Source organism: Typopeltis vanoorti, chromosome 15 (assembly GCF_054136105.1).
Source record: "Typopeltis vanoorti isolate ZY-2024b chromosome 15, IOZ_Tvanoo_1.0, whole genome shotgun sequence".
Classification (NCBI taxonomy): Eukaryota; Metazoa; Arthropoda; class Arachnida; order Uropygi; family Thelyphonidae; genus Typopeltis; species Typopeltis vanoorti.
The window spans coordinates 48,919,782-48,944,112 of record NC_143563.1 but is presented as its reverse complement, the minus strand read 5'-3'; the positions used below and the strand labels follow the sequence as shown (position 1 = coordinate 48,944,112).

The 24,331-nt window shown below is 33.8% G+C and overlaps 1 protein-coding gene across 2 annotated transcripts in view; it reads left to right on the top strand.

Moving 5' to 3' along the window:
• LOC150098746 (structural maintenance of chromosomes flexible hinge domain-containing protein 1-like) overlaps window positions 1–24,331 on the top strand; it is a 733,568-nt gene that overhangs the window by 24,103 nt on the left and 685,134 nt on the right. For both annotated transcript variants that reach the window (XM_090405871.1, XM_090405872.1), the window contains exons 3-4: window positions 1,628–1,786; window positions 20,862–20,944. In XM_090405871.1, coding sequence (XP_090261997.1) covers window positions 1,628–1,786; window positions 20,862–20,944 — 242 coding nt within the window. The remainder of the gene's footprint in view (window positions 1–1,627; window positions 1,787–20,861; window positions 20,945–24,331) is intronic.

Sequence of the window (24,331 nt, the reverse complement as noted above, 5' to 3'; positions counted from 1 at the left end):
TAGTTCTGAGAGCTGAGATGGAAATAGCTGATGAAAGATTGGAGATCCTACAGATATGAGAATTTTGAGGATAATTAGGGGAATGAACAAATGGCTTCAGTGGTAGAACAATATTAAAAATGATATTAGAAATTAACTTGACAATTGTTGCATTCAAGAATGTATAAAGTTTTAATTTAAGATAGTATGATCACCTGAGCAGAGTAGGAAAGGTCAGGTTAGCAGAATGCCTTATGTAGAAATATCAAGAAAATTTCCCAAAAGAAGACCTGTCTGGGATGTGAAGAATCTTTATTAGGGTTTTTCAGCTGAAGGTGAGTTATCCAGTCTCATACATAGGTGGCAGGATTTTCATCCCTCAAAACAGGCAAACCAGCCAGAAGAACACACAATTTATAGACATAATATACTAGCCTTGTAGCCTTAGTTCTTATTCCACAGGAAGGTTTAAAGACTGGAAAGAATGTGGACTTTTCATAGGAAGCCCATCATCTTGACACTATTAGTTAGCAATATCTTAGGAAGCTGTTGATAAGAATGTTTTAAAAAAGATTATCTAGTGTCCCCAGTAGCAGAACCATATTTGGAAATGAAGATATCAGAAATTTGCTTAAGGTTTAAGAATATTTAGTATTTAACATTCACAAATATTTCTCAGTATTTAGTAATCCATTATGCAGCATAAATCTGAAGTGGCATGGTTATTTAAATTTAAGCTTAGTAAAATAAAACAGTTATTTTATTTAGTATTTTCTATGTTGCATCCCAATATAAAAGTTGCAAAAGTATTATATAGTTAGTACTATAAACATGATAAATGTTAATCTGGAAACCAAACACAGAACTCATAAGCCATTTCTGGCCTGTATTAGTGTGGTGGTGGTGGTGGTGGTGGTGGTTTCGTGCTGGCACTGAAAATCATTTGCTGCCTAAATGTAATGAAGTTACAATGCCAGTGAAAAGGATTCAATGGGAAAATGATTAATGCAGCTAGTACCTCCTTAAAAGATAGAAATATAAGGCAAATAAAATTAGAACCTTAACAGATAAGTAGAATGATTTGAAATAAATAGTTGCTTGAAAAATAGTAATGTTAATTGTATATAATGTTAATTGAATTGAACTATCCCACATATGTTCTCAGGGTATATTTCAAAATTGTTTTTGGCTTTTTTTATACAAAGTTATTCAAAGAAGATATTTTCAAACTTATTAAGATTATTTTTTTGTTTTTTGTTTAGTTTTGTGTATCTCAAAATACAATACCTTTTTTAAAATCACATTCAGTTTTTTTATTGCCATAATAAAAACCATCAGCAAGTCTAAATTCTGTTTAAAGGAACCATATATCATCATTATTCAAGATTAAGTATCAGGAAGTGATATGCAATTATGCTGAGTAGCTATAATTTCTGCTTTGCTACTAACAGAGCAGAGTTAGACCCACTGTGTTGCTTATTGAAGATTCGAAGTTGTATGAAAAGACCATATATCTTTAAATATATATTTCAGCATCCCTTTGAATTAATTGAAAGTAACTACTCTGCTTATTAGATCCAAATTTTTCAAATGTTTGAAATAGTTTTAAACTATTTATTTATTTATATATTTTTTTAAATATATATAGCCCAACTTGAACACCAGGACACAATGTATGTACTGTCTCATATTGACCAAGATTTACCAGCACAGACTCTGCAGAGAGTTGATTATCTTCCACATTATGATACTTTGGTTAAGAGTGGGATGTATGAATACTATGCATCTGAAGGGCAAAATCCACTACGTAAGTAATAATGAGAATTTTTTTTTTAAATATTGCATTAAAAAATTTACATTTGTAATAAGTTTTGTGTATTATTTATTTGCAAGATAGTTGAGTAAAACAGGACATGGAGATATTTTAATGATTTGATTTTTAAAGAACTGTCTTACTTCTGCAGAATTTTGCTCATTTTTAATGTGAACATAAACTGGAGGAGGAAAATTGGTATGAAAGTAAATCTCCCATACACACATATATCAGTGGATTTCTTTATTTGCAAATATATTTGCAAAGTGAATTTTATCATCATTATCATCATCAAATTCCTGCCATGTACCTGCCAGGAGTGTACAGGATATGATAGGACTACATGAAAAATTTATGTCATTACTAACTTCCTATCTACAATTTTTTTCCAATTCAGTCTGATACTTGTCAAGACTCCAACATTACCAGATCTTATATTTCTGTCATCTAAGGCACTTTGTACCATATCAGTCCACCTATATCTTGGTCTTCCTCTGGGTCGATTTCCTGCCAACTTGGCAGAAAACACTTGTTTTGCTAATCTTTCCTCTCCCATTCTGTTTAAGTGACCATATCACTTGAGATTAGCTCTGCTAACACATTCCCGGATGCTGACAATGTCAAGTTCTTTCCTAATATTCTCATTTTTAATATGATATTGCCATTGATGCCATCTGTTCATGCCTCTAATCTTTCTCAGGACTCTCATATCTGTGGTCTCTAGTGTTTGGTCAAGTGTTTTACTTCTGACCCAGCTCTCAGATCCATAAGTTAAAACTGGTTTGAACACTGTCTTGTATACAGCTAATTTAGTGTTCCGACTAATTTCTCTCTTATTCCATATGAATTTATTCAATTGACTTCCTACCATACCAGCTTTGTTGATTCTGTTGTCTATTTCCATATTTAATTTACCATCTTCACTAAAAATCGTGCCTAAGTAGCTGAAATTTTTTACTTGTTCCACAGGTTCTCCATTCACAACACAGTTGACATTTTCAACGTTTCTGCCTATTTTTATTGCTGACCTGCATACTATATCTATTACAATAGTTATTCATTTTAGTCAGAGAATCTTGCAGACTTGTAGCGGATTTATTTAGAAGTATAGCATCGTCCCACATGAAGCAAAGAGCTGATATTAACATCTCCAATTTTGATATCATGTTTAATACCACTTTCCTTCATAATGTGATCCATATAGATAATGAATAACAGAGAGGATAATGTACATCCTTGTCTCTCACCAGATTTAACATTAAACCATCTTCCTGTGCTTCAATTCTAACTGCTAATTTACAACTCAAATAAAGACTAAGTATTGCTTGATATAATGCCCCATTGACACCATATAACTGTAGCGTATTGAATAGCTTCTCTCTTGGCACCTTTTCATATGCCTTTTCCAGATCGACAAAACTTAAATACAGATCTTTGTTATATTCCCATGCTTTCTCGGCTATTTGTCGTAAAGTGAAGATCTGATCCTGACAGCCTCTATTTACCTGAATCCAGCTTGTTCTTCACCAAGCTTTTCTTCCACAATTCTTCTCAACTCTTTCTCAAGTATACTTGCATATATCTTACCAGGAACACACAGTAGGGATATACCTCTGTAATTCTCACATTCAGTTTTATTTCCCTTTTTATATATAGGTACTATGAGAGCTCTACTCCAATCACTGGGAATTTGTTCCTCTGTCCAGGCATTCTGAACTATGCAGTGCAGCCACTGTAAGACTTTTATACCACCATACTTCAGCATTTCTGGTTGGATATCATCTACTCCTGCTGCCTTTCCACATTTCAAGCCTTTGATGGCTTTTTCTACTTCAAGTATGAATATGTATTCCTGACTGCATGCCTGGTCAGTGTTTTTTATCACTGTGCTGTCATCACTGTTTGTTTCATTTAGCAAATTTTCAAAGTAATTACTCCATACCTCAAGGATATCTTTTTCTCCTGTTTTCATGTCACCTTTATCATCTCTAACTCGTTTTACAGCACTCTTTCCTCCATTCCTAAGCTTCTTCAACACCCTCCAGAATATTTTGCCACCTTCTTGATATTTATTTTCTATGTTCTTGCCAAAGTCCTCCCATGACTTTTGTTTAGCTAATTTTACACACTGTTTAGCTTTCTTACATTTGTCTTTGTATTCTCTAAAAGCACAAGCTGACTTATTTGCCAGGTACTTTTGATATGCTTTCTTCTTTTCCTTCACTGCCTCTTTAACTTCCTGTGTCCACCATGGAGTTCTAATTTTTCTATCCTTGCAGACAACTTCACCACATGCCTCTCTAGCTGAATCAATCAGGGAATTCTTCAAGGCTTGCCACTGAATATCCAAGGTTTGGTTCCTGTTCTCAAACTCTTTCATTTTCCTCCAATAATGTTTGTGTATTTTAGTCTACAGTTCACATCTGAGAGCTGCTCAACTTTTATTTGCTTTAAAACTTTCTTACATGTCATTCTTTTCAATATGAAATTCAATTTTATCCTGCTCAAGACTAAATAGTGATCACTTCCAATTTCAAATCCTCTGTACACTCTGTTGTCCTGCACCAGGGAGAAAACGTCACTATCAACAATAACATAGTCAACGAGACTTTTCTTATTCAGTCTTGATGGCATTCCAGCTCTAAAGGTTTGTGCACGAAAATTAACTCCTATTCTATTGCATTTTCCCACTATCTTATTCCATTGATATTTATCATGCAATCTGGAAATTAATCCTTATGCAGCCCATTCCTAAGCTCACTTCAGTTCTCTCAGAAGTAATGAAAAGAACTATCAACACTCACAGCAGTACTCATGTATGCTACCTTGCAGGCTCTCAATGAATAAATGGCTGCTAGTATTGATTCTATGACTGTCGATTAACACATCTGCTCATTTGTGTCACCCATCTCTGTCTGGACAAATACCACAGTAAAATTTGGCAAATCTGAAGTGGTCACCCTTGATATCTCCAAGGCTTTAGACGAATTCTGGTTCAAAGATAGACTAAGCTTCCTTATCATTTAGTCTACTCACCCCTCCTCAACTTCTACAATTGGGTTGCCATCTTTTTGACTGGACATGCACCTTGTGGTATAATCATAGTATCAAGTATATACCACTGAGGACATAACAGAAATTTTGGGATGCTATTTGAACTACAAACTTCCATTGTAGACATTTGCTTGTGTTCACCCCCCCCCCCCCCAAGAAACATTATTAATCCTTTTAGTGTAAATGTTTTGAATTATTTTCTTTAATCAACTATCACTGATTCTCTGTAATCATAAAGAGACTCACCTGAAAACTCTAGTTAGGTCTGGTTACTCACTATTAGTAGAAAAAGAAAAAAAAATTGTGAATATAATTGAATATGATACATTTACAGTGGTGCTCTTAAGATCTTCCTAAAAATTCTTTATACAGTTCAGAATAGAGCAGTTAGGTTAATTAATGATACATATATCATTGATTCAGTCTACCCTTTCATACAGATACCAAGTTTCTGCTGTGTCACTGAGAGTTAGCATCAATAATTCTTCCACTCTCCTCAAAATTTAAGACCTGCAGCAGCAGTTCACAGTCACCATCCACACTTCCAGAACAAATATTCTTCATTATGTTTATTTTTAGAGTACAAACTGCAGGTGGGTTTTCAGTTTAACAATTTTCTACTTTCTTTCAATTTTCTACTCATCCACATTACTGGTGTAGTATAGAATATTTGAATCACTCCAAAATTTTCAGATTTACTGGTTAGTGTACCTAGTATTTGGATATGGTAAGCTGTGTAAGCATGAAAGAGGAGTGAAAGCATGTATGTGTATTATATATACATGCATGCCCATGCATATATATATATATATATATATCAGAGTTCATATTTACTCTGTAAATAATCTTGTGAATATTAATTTAAATGGCTATAACACCAAGAATAAAAAAGAACATCGTTTACCTACTATTGCTAATATATTTCTTGAAGACTTCGAAGAAAAGCGATTAATTCCTTAACACTTAAACCCAAAATCTGGTACCATTTTATAGATGATGTTTTCCTCATTTGGGAACACGGGTTAAACAACCTCAATATTTTTCTAGATCATCTTAATAAGTTTCATTAGAAAATTAAATTCACGTATGAACTAGAATCCAACAACTGTCTTGCTTTTTTTGGTCTTAAAACTTATAAAATGCTCTGAAAATATCAAAATCTCAATTTTTAGAAAATATCCCCCCCCCACCCACACACATGCAGACAGATACCTTCATGCTTCCTCCCATCACTACCCTCCGCAGAAATTTGGTATTATTTCAATGCTGGCACATCGAGCCAGATCTTTATTAACAGACGAAACGGAGATTCAAAATGAACTTAATTTACTAAAAAGGACTTTTCTCAACAATGGCGTTACTCTTAAGAACATTGAAAAATTTATCTCTCACTGTCGTTTACCTACTGTTGAAGATTCTTCTTCCCCAAGAGCATATATATCTTTGCCATACATCAGCTCCCTCTCTCCCAAACTGGCAAAAATTCTTAAGAAGCTCAACATTAAAACATATTTCACTACATTTCCTAAACCTCGCTCTACTTAGTAGACCTAAAGTAAAACATGTCTCTCTTCAGTATCCAGGAGTTTACAAGATCATTTGTGAATGTGGCAAACCATACTACGGTCAGACTGCTAAATCTTCTTTTACATATTGAGGAACACAAAAGAGACATATCCTACAATAGGACCCGAGCCAGCACTCTTCTCAAGTCACGTTCTATTCTCTACAAACTCCGACGAAGGCCGCCAACACCTCATAGACTGGTCTCAAACGTCCAATATATATACTTGTTATAATGAACTCGAGAGAATGATACTTGAATCTAAAGAAATATCCCTTGATTCAACCCATATGAATAACAGCCTCAGCTACAATTTATCTGATGCACACATTTCTACTGTCCAGTATTGGATTGCGCTCTCGCGATAGCTCATACACAGTCAACTTCAATTGGAACTTCAGCATGTTTTCCTTTTTTAAACTGTACTACAGTTTTTTATATTAGATCTGTTGTTATTTTACAATGTTTCTGTTATTTTTTATATAATTCTTTGTATTTGACACTTGAAGAAGTTGATTTTTCAACGAAACTAGTAGTGTCACGATTAAACCGTATTCTTTTTTATTCTTGGTGTTATAGTCATTTAAATTAATATTCATATATATATATATATATATATATATATATATATATATATGATAGGTGCATTTGGCTGCCCTTAATTTATCTCTGCATCAGGTTGTGATTTGGAGTTCTTTGTTCTATGGTACCACTTGTTCACACCCTTTCATTCAACATTTTATGTATTTAATATGATATAAGACCGTCAAGAATGTTTTTTTTTTTTTTTGAAGCTTACAAAAACGCCACCAAAGTTGACCTTTTGGCTTAGTAAAATAATACCTCCTTTCCAATTAAGAAGCTATGGATTTGAATCCTATCTCATCTTCAAGTGGCAGATGATTTCACTGTCTAGTGTGAGGTTACAACCTGCTTATTGTATAGACCTTAAGCAGCTTGAAAAAGTTGTCGGTGGGACACATACACACTGAATCATTCCCTTTTCAGCTGTAAACAATTTTCAAAAATCAAAATTTACTTATTTGTTCATTTTCAGCATTTACCACATAAAACAGCAGGCAGTTTTATAAACAATTACTGCAACTGTCAGTTAATTATTGCTGGCCGGGTTGGCCGAGTGGTTAACATATCTGTTCTCCAGTCAAAACTTCAGGTTTGAATCCCACCGTGGGTATTGATGTTTGTGATTTTATGTAATAATACTAGTGGTGGCGAATTGTTGTAGATGGCGTTGGTGCGGTTCGTTGTACTTAGTAGATAGGGAGGCCCTCCCCTCGATGAGTCGTTGGAATCCCTGGAGGTGTCATGTAATAATAATAAATAATTAAAATGGAGTTGAGATGTTGAATTGAATTTTTGTTATTAAATGATATATAGGTAGATAACAGTACAATAAAAGAAAAAAAAAAAAACCTGATTAAGCCTTGACTTGCCAAGTTAGGCACACACACACACACAACATTAGATGGAAGGTCAGTTTCACAGAAGCAAATCTAAATTTAAAAGGCTGTTCATTGGCACTAATTCCCCTGCTCCAAATCCCTCCCTTCCAAAAAAAAATATTGTACCATAGACTTCCATTCTAAAGGAAATTAAATTTCCTGTGACAATCTATTTCTGTATTCCAAGTTTGACACAATGACGATTGCTATATCGTGTTGGCCTGATACATTTTAGAACCTCAGACAACAGCCTAGGCTTCTAAGCATTTAAGTCTTAGAAGGAACTCCCTAGCACTTTTAATTCTTTCACTACTTTTACGACTTATCTTCCAACTTATTTAACTGCATGCAAATGTTAAATTGAGGTGTGTTTGCTTCATTTTTGGATGCATGCCTAGATGATTCAGAACATCTAAAATAGTTTGAACTTCAGTTTAGTGTATTTACTTTGTGTTTCATTAATTGCATTAATATGAATACAAATAGCATTCATGCAGTTAATCAATGCAATTATTATTGGCAATTATCTGAAGGCATCCTGCTCCTTAAGAATTCATTCATTCATTCTCACTATAACTTGTCAAGAACTCAGCAAGTCATAGTGTGGAAGTGAATGGAGTTCTCCATAGGGGAGATTTTATTCTCATGAATCATGTATTATATGTCATATTACAAGTTTTTTGCCTAATTCCATTACACTAGTTTTTACTAAGCATGCATGTTTTTTCATTTGTAAAAACTAGTCATTAAATTCCTATGCCTGTTCATGTCATCATTATTTCCTGGAATGTAACTCAAGCAAGATATTGTGGCTTTTCTTCCAAATTATTGTTAAGTTTTCAGTTTGTTTCAGACTTAGTCCATCTGGATGTTAATCTTTCTCTTGACCCTTTACTGTTCCATTTTGGCTCTAAACACCTGTCTTCCCTTTATTTGTTAGTTGTTATCTGTCCTGTTTTTCCTCTTATACGCTCAAAAAAGAACATGCAGATTCATTTATAGATTTTCATTTTTCAAAATTGATTCTTTAATTTCCTGACTCCAGGAAGTTTTTATTTTTTGTATGCAAACACTTTTGTAACATACTTCTTCGGAGAAGTGCTTTGAGTTTTTCAAATTTTGACATTTAATCTTTATGATTTGATCTTTATTGAATTTTTCATATAGTATCATTTGTGACTTTGTTGTTCACATCTGAAGGCTCTTTACCTTTGATTCTTTCTAAAACTTTCTTGTATATTTTTCTTTTTAGTGTGGCTCATTTGCCTTGAACTTTGATGATCGCATTCCATTTCAGATCTAGTCTTGTATTCCTGGACCAGTCTGAAGATACTACTTTTAACAGTAATGTTATTGACATCCCCTCCCCTGCTGCCTTCTCTAAGTGAATCTATGCACATCTTTATGCTTGATCATAGTATTAGTAATGATTAGTCTGTTTCCAATAAAAATTGGCACATCTATTTTTCATTATGATTATTAGCTCTACTCTTTTCACCGAATATTGCCTAAATACATCCATAAATCCGTTTCACTTTTTTTTATTTTTAGGTCATGAAAAAATGCTACTTTTTTTTTTTTTTTTTCTTTGTCAGTTGCATTTTCTAATGGATGAAATAATTCTTTGTTTCTTTGTTATTTCCAGCTTCTCTGGAACTAATGGTAGAAAATCTTCCCTTTTGAAATATGCTGATATCTTTCTAATTGAAATTGTCTCCTATTCAGGAAGTTTCCATTTATGCTGTACTTATATCCACTATTTATACTTCTTCCAGTCCTTGATCTTTATAATCTAAATAATCTATCTTATATTTATTTTGATGAAGGATCGTTCCTCTTTTGGTGTTTTTCATCTTGGCCTTAAAAATTATGTCTTAGTATTTTTTGCGCAATCCTTGCTAGTTCTACCATGGTGCTTTATACCTTGATTGCTACATTTCATTTTCACAATGTTAAGTTGTTCTAAATAGGAACTTACAGTTTTCATTTAGATTCTTTGATTAAAGCAGTGGAGACCATGTTTTATTGGACTACATCTCAGCTGGCATGAGTTTTGAATATTCTATGCCGTCATAGTATATTTCAGTTTCATCTAATACAGGGGTCTAAAACTCAAATTAAGCAAAGAGCCAGTCAATTAGATGTATATCAGAAGACGTGAGCCGTATTCAATATTATTCTGTGAACCAAAACATAAACTAAAAAAAGAAAGGCTCTAACAAAGGTCCTTTTGTTGCCAGGCCTTTACAACTTACATAAACAGTTACACCACCATTTAAATTTTAAATTTATAATCATTTTTATTTTTAAATTTTAAAAATATAACAAGTTTAGAAAATATAAGTTCAATTACATTTTATTCATACTTTAAGGAAATTATTTAAATACATAATTTTGACTTACAAAAATAAATAGTTTTATCTATGAGTCCTTTTTTTAATTTGATTTTGATTCTGAACCCTGATATCTTTTCCTCTGTACTAACATGTCAATATCTGCTTTTTCATTTTGTGTTGCAATATGAAGTATTGCATTTAATCTAGACTCTTTTATCTGTGAGTGGAACTTTGACTTATTAAATTTCATAATTGAAAACAATTGCTCATATACATAGGTGCTTCCAAAGATTGACAACATTTTTGCACAAAATTTTATATTTGGGATATTTACTGCTGAGGTATTTATAAAAATTTCGTATGCCAACTTTGTTATATTTATTTTTTAGTTCAGTATTGCACTGGAGTTCAATTACTTCCATTTGTAATTCTTCATCAACATTTTCAATATTATAAAAAAGGTGAAATGAATAATAATAATTTATTTTCAAACTGGTTGAAATCAGAAAATCTTTTTTCAAATTCAATTTTTAATTCTTCAATTTGAGGAATGTACTTTTCAGCATCATTATTATTTCAAGAAATCGAAACCGAGTTTGCCAAAGAATAGAGTTTTGCCAGAAATGACTTAATTGAATCATACATATGACATATCATCTGTTCACGTCCTTGCAGAGCAGTATTCAAAGTGTTTAAGTGGCTTGTTATGTCAACTAAAAAGGCCAAGTCTTTAGTCCAATCTTCATTGGTGAGCTCAGGAATCAATTTTCCTTTGGATGAAGTAAACGTCAATTTCTTTTAAGAGTTCAAAAAATCTTTTTAAAACGATGCCACGACTAAGCCACCTAACCTCTGTATAATATAGCAAACTGCTGTATTGTGAATCCAATTCATCCAACAAAGCATTGAATTGTCGATGATTCAAGATGTAAGAGCATATCCAGCTTATTGTTTTAATTATTAATTATTAATTAAAAACTAAAGATGGAATACTCATGACGTGTTCCATCTTTAGTTTTTTAGCACAAAGTGACTCCTGGTGTATTATACAATGAAATGATTTAAGTTTCATTGCATAATAATGTTAACACCAACCATAGCACGAGCCACATCTGTAGTCATACTTACTGATTTTTACCAGTCTGTGTGAGTATTTTCAAAACCTTTCTCAATACACAAATATAAGTCATTTCCTGTCGTTGTTTCTGACATAGGCACGATATCCAATAGTTCTTCAGTCGCATTCATATTGTCATCAACGCCACGAATAAATATTGCTAACTGGGAAGTATTAATAATGTCTGTACATTCATCAACTGCAATGGAAAACACTACAAAACTTTATTTTTTCAAGCAGTATATCTTGGAAGTTCTCTCTATATCTTCAACACACTCTGCAACTGTATTTCCTGATAGGCTTATACTTTGAAATGCTTGCCTTTTTTTCCAGACATATGATTTTGACTGCACTTAAAATACAATTTTTAATAAATTCTTCATCAGTAAAAGGTTTTGAAGCCTGAGCAATTTTTTCACTTATGATATAACTACATTTAACAGCAGTATCACTTGTGATAACAATTTGAAAATATCCTCTGTTGAAACTTCAGTTCATTTTTTAAATCTTTAACTTGGTCATCATGCATCTTTTCTGTATATGTATCTGGTTTGTTTCATAATGGCGTTTTAGGGTTATATTCTTTCACCACAGCGACACTTTGTCTATATATCGAACATGTTGGAATATTTTTTACTTCCACAAAGAAATATGCTTTCTCCCATTTTTCTTGAAAAGTTCTGCCTTCTTGATCTATTTTTCTTTTAACTTTAAATTCAGACATTTATGGGTAAAAAATATAAGTTATTGACATAACTTTTTATTAACACACTATCATATTACAATGTTAACCTGTAACTTATTGACATTGCATTACGTGGCTTAAAATGGCTGTGTGACAAGTAACTTCCATTCAATGTCGCCAACATTTGATGATAGAAACATGGTACAAAGAATTGTAGTAATAAGTTTTACTTTTGTTTAAACCTGCCATAAAACATTTAGAAGTTTGAATTTTTTCTGTATTAATCTCCACAGGGTGTTAGAAACATTGATTTTTAGAAAAGAAATCATTAAGGCCGCAGGCCAGATGTGAAGCCTTTGTGGGCCGTATTCAGGCCGCCAGTTTGTGACCCCTGTCTAGTAAATAATATAATGTGGTCAACAAAAATACACATTTGCAGCCCATTTTTTGTTCTTTCAGTGTTCGGGTCGGTGCTTAATAAGAGATGTTCCTAAAGGTGTGGATTAAGCATTAAATAAATGTTTTTGTTCATTTTTCTGCATTCTTTATAGGATATGGATATGTTCTCCTAATCTAGTCTCATCTATGATGTGTTATATCACCATATTTTAAACTTTGAGATAACCATGTAGAGTTTTTCTTTTTTTTTTTAGAACTCTGTTCTGAATTTTGTACACATGTCGTTCCCCTCAACTTAATGGTTGGTGGGGATAACAGTGCTACTTTTCTAACTAATTATTATAGAATTAGGTGGTTTCCTCATTGGCTCCCTTGTCCAGTAGTGCTCTATACCTGTAGATATACATGTGTTCACAGAATGAAAAACCCACATTTCTGGGGGACGGAAAAACCCTCTGTATGAGACCAGCTAACTCACCTTTGAAAAGTCCTGATAATGGTTTTTCACATCATAGATGGGATTCGAACCTGGTCTTTTCAACCAAAGGGCTCTGTCAAAACCAACTTGAGCTATAGAGGCTTGATTATTATGCTGTACAATTCACTAATTGTTATTGTAATATCCATCACTGGAAACACTAATGGTGGGCATTTTCTTTATAGTGTATTCACCACCTAAAAGCATTTCGACATTTTCCCAGATTTCATCATTTCAGTATAATCTGTATGAAAATCTTGAAGGGAAATGGGGTGTACTCTCATCAGCAAAATTATGGACAGGATTTGAGGTTAATGAGAAAAGGTTATTATTTATAGAAAGAAGGGATATCAGCAAAAGCACAGAGCTTTACTTGACATCTACAGAAAAATCTGATGTCAAGGAAACTATCCACAGCATTGAAATTAACACAGTGAACAGAGAGGAAACTGGTGACCCGATTACAAAGGGCATTTTGTAATTGGGTCACCTGATGACATGAGTCTTGATGACTCATGTGATCAAGAGTGATGACATGAGTTTCTCCAAAGTTTTTTCCATAGCTTGTGTCCAAGGATGGGTAAAGTGTTTCAGAAGATTTGCTATGAAATGAAAGTGGCAGAATGCATATTGTGCGATAGAAAGAGATTGGTCTGCCTCCAGATGTTGAAGTTGGCTGTTAATGACCACCTCCATTATTTTCAAGAGTACTGAGGTCAAGGCAATGGGATGATAGTTTGATGACTGATTTATTTATTTATTTATTTATTTTATTTTATTATTATTTTTTTTTTTATGGATAGATTCAGTAAAGACTTGCTGTTAGGTAGATGCCAGATGAGTATGACAGCTTGTATAGGTAATACAAAATGTTGGTAATTCTGGAGGATGAGTCTTTAGCACAATTAGAATGATACTGTCTGAACCAGTGGATTTACTAGTATTAAGACTATTGAGAATTTTTTGATATCCTTTTGAAAAAGATCAAAGGAAGTATGCTGTTAGCTGAATATGATATAGTTGGAAGAGATTTGCTATACATGAGTTGGAGGAGAAAATTGATACCAAAAAATCTGTTTTATCTTTAGGTCATGTTGGCAAAGTACCAACTTGATGTGAGATTGAAAACAAGGAAGGACAAAAGTTGTTCCCAACATCCTTAATGAGGAATCAGAAGGTTAGACTTTCATTTGATTAGGAGGCAAGCTTTTTTTTTTTTTTTTTTGACACCTACAAAGGCTGCTTTGTATTTGTTGATGATTTTTTTACAGTTACAGGTTGTAGTGTAGCCTAATGAGAAGCTAAGAAGTTTTTTTTTAACTTGAGCCAGTCATATGCTGAATATTTTTCTTCGATTATTTGCTACACTTGTTGGAGAACCAGGGCTTGGATAGTGGTTGGGAGTTTTGTGTGGAATGGAGAATGAAGGCCCTTATTCCAGCAAGAATTATTTTAGATATTTGCTTGGAGCAAGTGTTGGTTCTGAAGAAAGCAGAAATAGTGCTTTTATCATGAGAAAGTGGCATAGAAATCGCAGAGATCATCTCAAGTATCACTCTATAATGTGATGTGATAAGAGACTGAGATTTTCTTGGAAATGGTCAATCTAGAAGAGGAAATGTGGACAAGGTTATGATTGAAGCGTGAAAAAATGAGCTAATATCTCCACTGTGTTTGGAGGGAGGGCAGGTTAAGAAGAGGTCCAGGATGTTGGGAGAACGATGAGTATTCACCTACCCATGTGGTAAGTAGGTGGACAATTTGTGTTTAATCATTACTGAAAGCAAATAATTTGGCTTCCCTTCCATCTTGATGGTTGAAGTTTAAAAGGGAAGTCTATTTGAATTATGAACATCGAAGCTTTCAATGGATAATCAAGTATTAGTGATAAATGATCAGAGATCAGCACATCATCAGAATTAAGGCAGCAAAAAGGTAACAGAGTGAGGCTAAGAAATTATGAGCCAAAGCAGATCATAAAGAGGGAATGGGATTCAAATTTTAGTAATCTTTGACATGGAATGTAAAATCTGACGAGTGCACATGTTCTGCTCTTACAGAAGAAGAAGAAATAGGACAGAACATGTTCTGCTTGTTAGTTGTGAACTGTAGTTATAGAGAATGCCAATCAATTTTTGGCAACAAGTAACTGATTAGATTTGGATGGCTGTGAGTGTTGGTGCACATCATTAATATTTATGTTGAGGTACCAGAGGTTGGCAAAGTGGAAGTATTTTTTTTTTTTTGCATGAAATTCTGTAGTATTTTTAGTCTTTTGGGGCGTTTTTTTGATATTTTTTTTTGTTTTATGGGAGATTTTTAACCAGAGTGTCACTGTTGTTTGTTTGTTACAGTGTCTTTCATGGTTGGTATTATTAAAAAAAGTTAGATCAAGGACATGCAGTGGGAGGTGGTGTAGGACTTGGGATCCTGTACTAACTGTTTATAGTGCAGTTACCCATGAATGCCTGTATGTAGTGGCTGCATAAACAACAGTTGACATTTTCACCAGTGGTGTTGTGTGTCCATTTCGGTTGGGTGTGCTATCGTGTGTGTGTGTGTGTGTGGCTTATGCAATCCGTGCTACAAAATTCACATCAATTTGACTGTATAATTGCATTTTTATTGATCTATGAAAGTTTTAAGAGTGCATAGTGCATCAGCACTCATCTTAATCGTTCCAATCCAATTAATTATAGGATAACTTTGAATACTTTAATTTATCAATTAATTGTAACCAAATCTGCATAGAGTGGGGAACAATGTATTTGTTTTAAGATATATTAGAAAACAATAATGAAGGAGAATGATATATTTGGTGTAGATTTGAATTACTCAAAGGTGTAAATATATATAATTACTTACGAATGCCTGTATGTAGTGGCAGCATAAACAACAGTTGACATTTTCACCAGTGTTGTTGCATATATATAATATATAATAATAAATTTGTAAATATAATTTTCAAATGTATAATAGTAAATTTGGAAGAGGAGGAGGAGGCTTTTCTCGTTTGACTACAATCTGCAAAAGCTCTGGCAGAAAACGGGACATTCACTAGATTGTCAACACTGTTTTCCATTGTAAATATGGGCAAGGAAGTTATATGTTATTTATAGAAAACTATATATTAAAACCTGGTCTATATCAGTGTCCTAAGCATGTCAGTTCACACTTCATGTATGCAAAACAGATGAAACTCAGGAAACAAAAATAGCAACTCATGACAAATGACAATGCTTAATTCAATTGATTGACACAATAGCCAGTCACAGCTACTGATTTCTGGGCTCTACTGTCTTAGCGTACACCCCGCCTCACATTCTGGGTGGTATAAAAAACCAATGGAACACTAAGAATTTGACCTGCTGCACCATCTGTACATCTTTTTTAAATAACGAAACCTGTGGTGCGTTCATAATTAGAAGAAATACACGTATAAACCACAGTGAAAATTATTTAATTGTAAATATTTCATCCTAAGTATCTTAGGACATCATCAGTACAGTATTTAAACAAAAATTAGGAATAACATACAGTTAGGGCATATGATTACAATAGAATCTCATGAAAACGTGCATAACATGCTAAAGTAGTAAAAAAAAAAAAAAACGTTAATTATTTAACACAGTTTTGTATGATAATTTCCCATAGTAAGAATACTAATAACGTCGTTGCGGTTTAGGTTTGGTCTGTGTAGTAGGGCTTCAGAACTTTCTTTGTATAAACGTTCATGTTTAAATAAAGATCTATGTAAAAGTTTAGCCTTTTCCCGATGGATCCTATGGTTTGGATTTTCAATTCCGTGTTGAGAGAGGCCAGATTTCTGCAGTTTAAGAAGACGAATGTGGTCTTGATGTTCCGAGATGCGTTTCTGAACAGACCTAGGTTTGGTCTGTGTAGTAGGGCTTCAGAACTTTCTTTGTATAAACGTTCATGTTTAAATAAAGATCTATGTAAAAGTTTAGCCTTTTCCCGATGGATCCTATGGTTTGGATTTTCAATTCCGTGTTGAGAGAGGCCAGATTTCTGCAGTTTAAGAAGACGAATGTGGTCTTGATGTTCCGAGATGCGTTTCTGAACAGACCTACCTGTCTGTCCAATGTAAGATAATTTGCATGAGCATGGAATCTCATAAACACCAGGTAACATCAAGGGTGAGAATTTGTCCTTAGGAGAAGGTAATAAGTTGTAAATTTGGTTGATAGGTTTGTAAGTAGTGGCAAAATTATATTTCTTCTTAATTTTAGAAAGACGTTCTGAGTTGCCTTTAACGTAAGGTATGGGAATCCTATGCACTTGTTCTTGTCTGGTTTGATGTATGCAGAAGTGACTGATGATTTTTTGAGTTGTTTTGGGATTATATCCATTTAGGATGGCTGTATTTTTGATAACTTCTAATTCCTGGTTTAAAGATTCTTCAGAGGAGCAGAATTTGTGTGCTCTGGAAACTAGTGATTTAATAATTTTATTACTTTAGCACGTTATGCATGTTTTCATGAGATTCTATTGTAATCATGCGCCCTAACTGTATGTTATTCCTAATTTTTGTTTAAATACTGTACTGATGATGTCCTAAGATACTTAGGATGAAATATTTACAATTAAATAATTTTCACTGTGGTTTACACGTGTGTTTCTTCTAATTATGAACGCACCAAAGGTTTCGTTATTTAAAAAAGTTTTATTCCTTCACGGGGAAATGACAGCGCAGAAGCCAAACTTACTAGGAAAACTGCAACTAAAACAGGGTAAGCTACGAGCTAGAATATCTTTTTTAAAAAAGTGCAGACGTGATAATCTTATTCCAACCTTTGCAAAACTGAAAGAAACCATCAAATCTCCAGGCGCCCATAAAATCTATCAAAAAGCAAGTCATTCCTTACTACTCAATCAGTTAAGAGTGTCTAAGCATGAACTAGCAACAAACAATTTAAATATTACAGAACTAGAAACAGATTTGTCAAATACGTTAACTCAAGAATTGCTACAATTAATTATAACTGTCTCAAAGAATTCGGGAAAAAAAGCTTTTGATAAAAGCAATAGTGCTCTACATATTAAATACCTTAATCTATTAAATCGATCAAAAAAGATCAATAACAAATTACCAACGGAAAAATGGGTGTCAATTTATCTAACCGTCAAGTAACAAAAGATGAATTAAATGTTCTAGCTAGAGGCCATAAATTTGCGATTTCACCAAAGTGTTTCCCATATTTAGACTTTATGCATAATATAGAAAGAAACATCAAGCATCTCTCCAGTATTGAAGCCAACAAACTTCGTTTTGAAGTAGCTAAAGTGATCTACAATGCCAAACCTTCAGAATTAAATATCCCACCGCCAGAATTGAAAGCTATTATTTCCTTAAAACGTAACAAAAATTTAATCATTACTAGAGCTGATAAAGGAAATACCACTGTGGTTCTTGATACCAATTCATATGACCGAAAAATTAATTTACTTCTTCGAGATCGTAATACTTACTCCAAATTGGATTTTGATCCTACGAATCGTCAACTCAGAAAATTAAATAAGCTACTTAATGAAACTTCCTCCTTAGATGAAGAAACAATCAAAAAACTTAAGACATACCATGCAAGACCTCTTAGAATTTATGGCTTACCTAAGCTACACAAAACTAATGTTCCACTTAGACCTGTCGTAGACTGTATCGGCTGTCCAACGTACAAGTTATCAAGATTCTTATCTAACCTTCTCTGCCCTCACATAGGCCACTCAGTCTCTTCAATCAAAAATTCTACTGAGTTTCACACAAAAATTAAAGACATTCAACTATCAAAAACTGACTTGTTAATCAGCTTCAACATTGTCTCCCTCTTCACTAACATTCCCCATAAAGAAACAATAGAATTACTAACTCAAAAATTTCTGTCTGATATACTTGAATTGTTCAAGTTTGTTATTGCATCAGGTTACTTCACCTGGAAAGGTCAAATTTACAAGCAAGAGGAAGGAACAGCAGTGGGATCTCCTTTATCACCAAACCTAGCAAATTTGTTTCTAGAACACCTTGAGGAAAAAAAAATATTCACTTTTGAACCCAAACCAAAAATTTGGTTAAGATATGTCGATGACGTATTTGCAGTATGGAATCATCCCGAACCTGAATTACAACTGTTTCTAGATAAAATTAACCTTCTTCATCATCGCATCAACTTTACGTTAGAAAAAGAATCTCCACAGGGTATCTCTTTTTTGGATTTACACATCAAAAGAAAAGAAGACGGTTCCATCGCCACTTCCGTCTTTCGCAAGCCTACATTCTCAGGTCGCTACATTCACAATTCTTCTGCTCATCATCCATCTCAGAAATCTGGCATTATTAAATCACTATTTTCCAGAGCACACAAATTCTGCTCCTCTGAAGAATCTTTAAACTAGGAATTAGAAGTTATCAAAAATACAGCCATCCTAAATGGATATAATCCCAAAACAACTCAAAAAATCATCAGTTCACTTCTGCATACATCAAACCAGACAGGAAGAAGTGCATAGGATTCCCATACCTTACGTTAAAGGCATCTCAGAACGTCTTTCTAAAATTAAGAAGAAATACAATTTTGCCACTACTTACAAACCTATCAACCAAATTTACAACTTATTACCTTCTCCTAAGGACAAATTCTCACCCTTGATGTTACCTGGTGTTTATGAGATTCCATGCTCATGCAGATTATCTTACTTTGGACAGACAGGTAGGTCTGTTCAGAAACGCATCTCGGAACATCAAGACCACATTCGTCTTCTTAAACTGCAGAAATCTGGCCTCTCTCAACACGGAATTGAAAATCCAAACCATAGGATCCATCGGGAAAAGGCTAAACTTTTACATAGATCTTTATTTAAACATGAACGTTTATACAAAGAAAGTTCTGAAGCCCTACTACACAGACCAAACCTAAACCGCAACGACGTTATTACTATTCTTACTATGGGAAATTATCATACAAAACTGTGTTAAATAATTAACGTTTTCATGAGATTCTATTGTAATCATATGCCCTAACTGTATGTTATTCCTAATTTTTGTTTAAATACTGTACTGATGATGTCCTAAGATACTTAGGATGAAATATTTACAATTAAATAATTTTCACTGTGGTTTATACGTGTGTTTCTTCTGATCTGTACATCTGTTCAAAGGGCCCAAAGGTTTCCGTATTTGTGACCACACACCTGAGCTATTAATGCAAATGTGATGCAATATTTATGTGTTAAAAAGTGTCCTCTTCATGAAGCATTAGATATTGCAGTGTTTCCCAAAGCGGGCTCCACAAATCTTATTTACAAACATTCACTTATTATTATTATTTTAATTTCATTAAAGTAATGAAATGATGATATGATGCTACAAGTCTGGTATGATGGTCGTAACATCCATCATACCAGACTGTGGAAAAATTCTGCAGTTCAAAACAACAAGTGCACTGAAGTCATTAAAATGAACTTAAATTTTTTAAATTTATAGAGCACTAAATTGTAAAATGGTGAGTGTTTATTGAATTGATTTCTTCCTTTTTTTTTTCATGTTTATTTTAAAGATTGAATTGTGAGGGCTCCTTAAAAAAATTTTTGCTTGCTTTAGACTACACTTTAGAAAGAAGTTTGGGAAACTCTGGCACATTGTGTTTAATTTTAGGATTCATGTGGAGTTAGGAAACAATTAGGGGAGTCTTTAACAAGAATAAATGCAAAAATGTAATATCGGTGATATTGCTATTCCGTAGATGTGCACCACACACCTAGCACGTCCTGAATATATACCCCCGAATTTCATTCTATTTGACAAGCAACCAAAGTATTCAAGTCTTATTTTATTTAAATGCTTTTTAGTTTTCAAATAGGGGTAACAGCTTTTACACTCTTTAATATATATGTTTAATATTAATTACATTTATATTATGTTAATTCTGACTGATAATAATCTTCACATTTTTTTTTCAAAGCTTATGCATTTGCTGAACTTATTGACAACTCACTCTCTGCAACAGCTCAGAATGTTGGTAGTAGAAAGATTGAACTTCGACTGGTGAGTATAGTCTTCTTTCATTCTTTCTTTAGCAACAACTATTTCAAGAAAAACTTAAGTGAGGCAGGTGAAATCTTTCCATTTCTTTTTATCCTTCCAAATTCTTCCTTCATAAACACTGTACTAGTTAAGGTTTTTCTAGAACTTCTCTTATCTGGTCTCTCCATCTTTTTCGTGATCTTCCTCTTGGTCTCTCCCCCCCTAACTTCATTTCATACATTCCTCTTGTTATACTTTCTAAATTCATTCTCATTAGATGTCCAAACCACTTCCAGGGATAGTTCATTATAATTTCTTCAACATTTTTCAATCCTAAACTATTCCTAATGTCCACATTTCCTTTGTCCTTAAAACTTTCATTTCTATTGCTTTTATTCGTATATTTTTTGTTAGCCTCTTTGAGAGTGAGGTACAAAATAACTTTTATCAATCAAAGGCTTGTACTTACGAGTATGGTCTGAAAAGTTCTCAGCCTCGACCATAGATGGCAACACTCATGTTGCCATTTATGGGCACTCTTCTCCTTCATTTTCAACAATTAAGAAATGGGCTGCTGAGTTTAAACATGGCCATAACAGCCTTGAAGATGATCCATGTGAAGGACATCCAAAAAGTGTAACAACACCAGAAATCATTGATCAAGTGCACAATATGGCATTGGATGACCTCTGAGTCAAAGTGCATGATATTGCTGAGACTATAGGCATTTCAAAAGAACATGTAGGATATATTTTGCATGAAGAATTGCAAATGAAAAAGTTTTGTGCAAGATTGGTGCTGCGCTTGCCCACAGCAGATCAAAAACGCACGCACATGAAAATCTCTGAACAGTGCTTGGAGCATTTTAACAAGAGTAAAACCGATTTTGTGCATCGATTTATTACTATGGATGAGACTTGGATTCAACTTTACACACCAGAATCCAAACAGCAGTCAAAACAGTGGACAGAAGCTGGTTTTTTAGCACCAAAGAAGACAAAGTCGGTTCCATCAGCTGGAAAGGTCATGGCATCGGTGTTTTGGGATGCTAAAGTCATTTTGTTTATTAATTATCTTGAAAAGGGTAAAACAATAACCAGGGAATATTATTCCGATCTTTTATCCAGATTAGATGAAAAAATTCGTGAGAAAAGACCGGTTTGCAGAAGGAAAAAAATCATCTTTCATCAGGACAATGCACCTGCCCATAAAAGTGTTTTGGCAGTGAGAAAATTAAGGGATCTGCACTATGAATTGTTGGAACATCCACCCTATTCCCCCAGATTTGGCTCCCTCTGACTTCTATCTCTTCCCAAAACTAAAACTCTTCCTCTCTAGTCAATATTTTTCTTTGAATCAAGAGGTGATTGCAGTTGTAGAAGGTATTTTGCAGATCTTACTGAGAAACACTCAGTATTAGTTAAGACTAAGTGTATTAGTCTTAAGGGAGATTATGTTGAAAAATAAAGCTAATTTTGAAATTATAAATTCGTTTTTTCATTGTTATGCTGAGAACTTTTCAGACACCCCTCATAAGTGAAACCTCACTGTCCCAAAGTAGACTACATACACTGTTAAAAAAAAAAAAAAAGTTTGCACAGTGAAATTCTCATTATTTCTTGGTCTAAACTTCCATCACTAGAAAGTATAGTTTCATATATTTGAAGTTTTCACTACCCTTTAAATATTGCCTATTGAGTCTAATACCATTAATGTTCACATTTCCACTATGATTTAAAATCATGCTCTTGCACTTCCTGCTATTAATATGTAATGTATGTTTCTGTATCACATTGTTTCATTTGTCTAGTTTCTTCTGTAGTTCTTCTGAATGTGCCAAATCACTGCATTATCTGCAAAAACATGGTTGTTTTTTCTTCTTCTGGTCATATCTATGATGAGATTATTATATATTAGGTTGTATCTGATTACTCTCCATTGTGGTGATGAATAGTGTCACATGTGCGACACTATTCATCACCACAGTGAGCAGCAATGGGAATAAGATCACTTACTTGTTGCAGTCCATTTTCAAGTGTAAACCACTCCAAATTACTAAATTTAGTCTTCACACAGCTCTTAGACTTTATTATTATAAATGTATGGACACCTCCATGGAGTCCAAAGACTCATTGTAGGAGACCCCAGTCTATTCACACTATCTATCATACCTTTCCTTGAACCCAGTAACAGACAAGCACTCACAACTGACTCTGGCAACCCATTCCACTCATTCACAACTCTCCAAGCAAAAAATCTAGTCCTCACATTCCTACTAACCACACCTTTATTCTACTTCCAGGGATGACCCCTTGTTCTGGTCTCTCTAGCCAAGCGCTGAAACATTTTCCCTGCATCTATCCTATAAAACCCTTTTAGCAACTAAAATGTTTCTATCATATTCCCTCTTTTTCTCCTATCAGCCAACTTCTGCAATCCACACCCTCAGTCTGTTCGTCATAGGGAACATTCCACAGACCACTCACCATCTTGGTCATGTGCCTCTGAATCCTTTCACTGCTTCCTCATCCCCAAGAAACCTAAGAGACCAGATCTGAACGCAGTAATCCAGATGTGGACTTATCAAGGCCTTATAAAGAGGAATAACAACTTCCTTATCTCTACTTGTTAATGTTTTCTTCAAAAGCCATTAGTAATCTCCATTTTGTTCTTCTGTATTTCCATGGCCGCACTTGCGACATTAATAATATCAGTTTCTATCTTACTGTCAGTAATTGCTGCTCGTCACCTAACAGGCACTCACTTTTGAAACACTTAATACATTCTCTCTCTCTCTCTCTCTCTTCAATTTCCTTCCATATATTCTTTAATTTTCTCGACAAATACATTTCGCACACACTGCACTGAATAAATTCCCCCAGATTCAAATCATCAGACAACGTGGCTTTTACCGGCATTGTTAACGTGTTCTTCGGTATCCATTATTAATGTCCATTTCATTCTCCTGTATTTCCATGGCTGCATGTGTAGCATTAATAACGTCAATTTCCATCTTACTGTCGGTATTTGCTGCATTCTCGTCACGTAACAGACACTCACTTTTGAAACACATGCTGACAATATCACAATATTGATAGTATGATAATACTTAGCTATAAAGATACTAAATAGTATAGAAACACAAAAATCTACACTAATATACTAGTTTTCTAATGAAAAAACACAAACAGATAAAAATAACCAATTTTACATGAGCGCTAAATTACACAACCACTCTTTTATATAATGATAAGGTTAACCACTGGCTTCTCTATTCATAATCTTTGTATTTCTTTTAGCATAGCAGGGTTTTATTTATTTTTTTTTTTCATGCTTACATTGTGCTGTTTTAGTTAACCTCTGATGATTGTAGCTATATTTATAATGAAATATCGAAAATTAAAACTC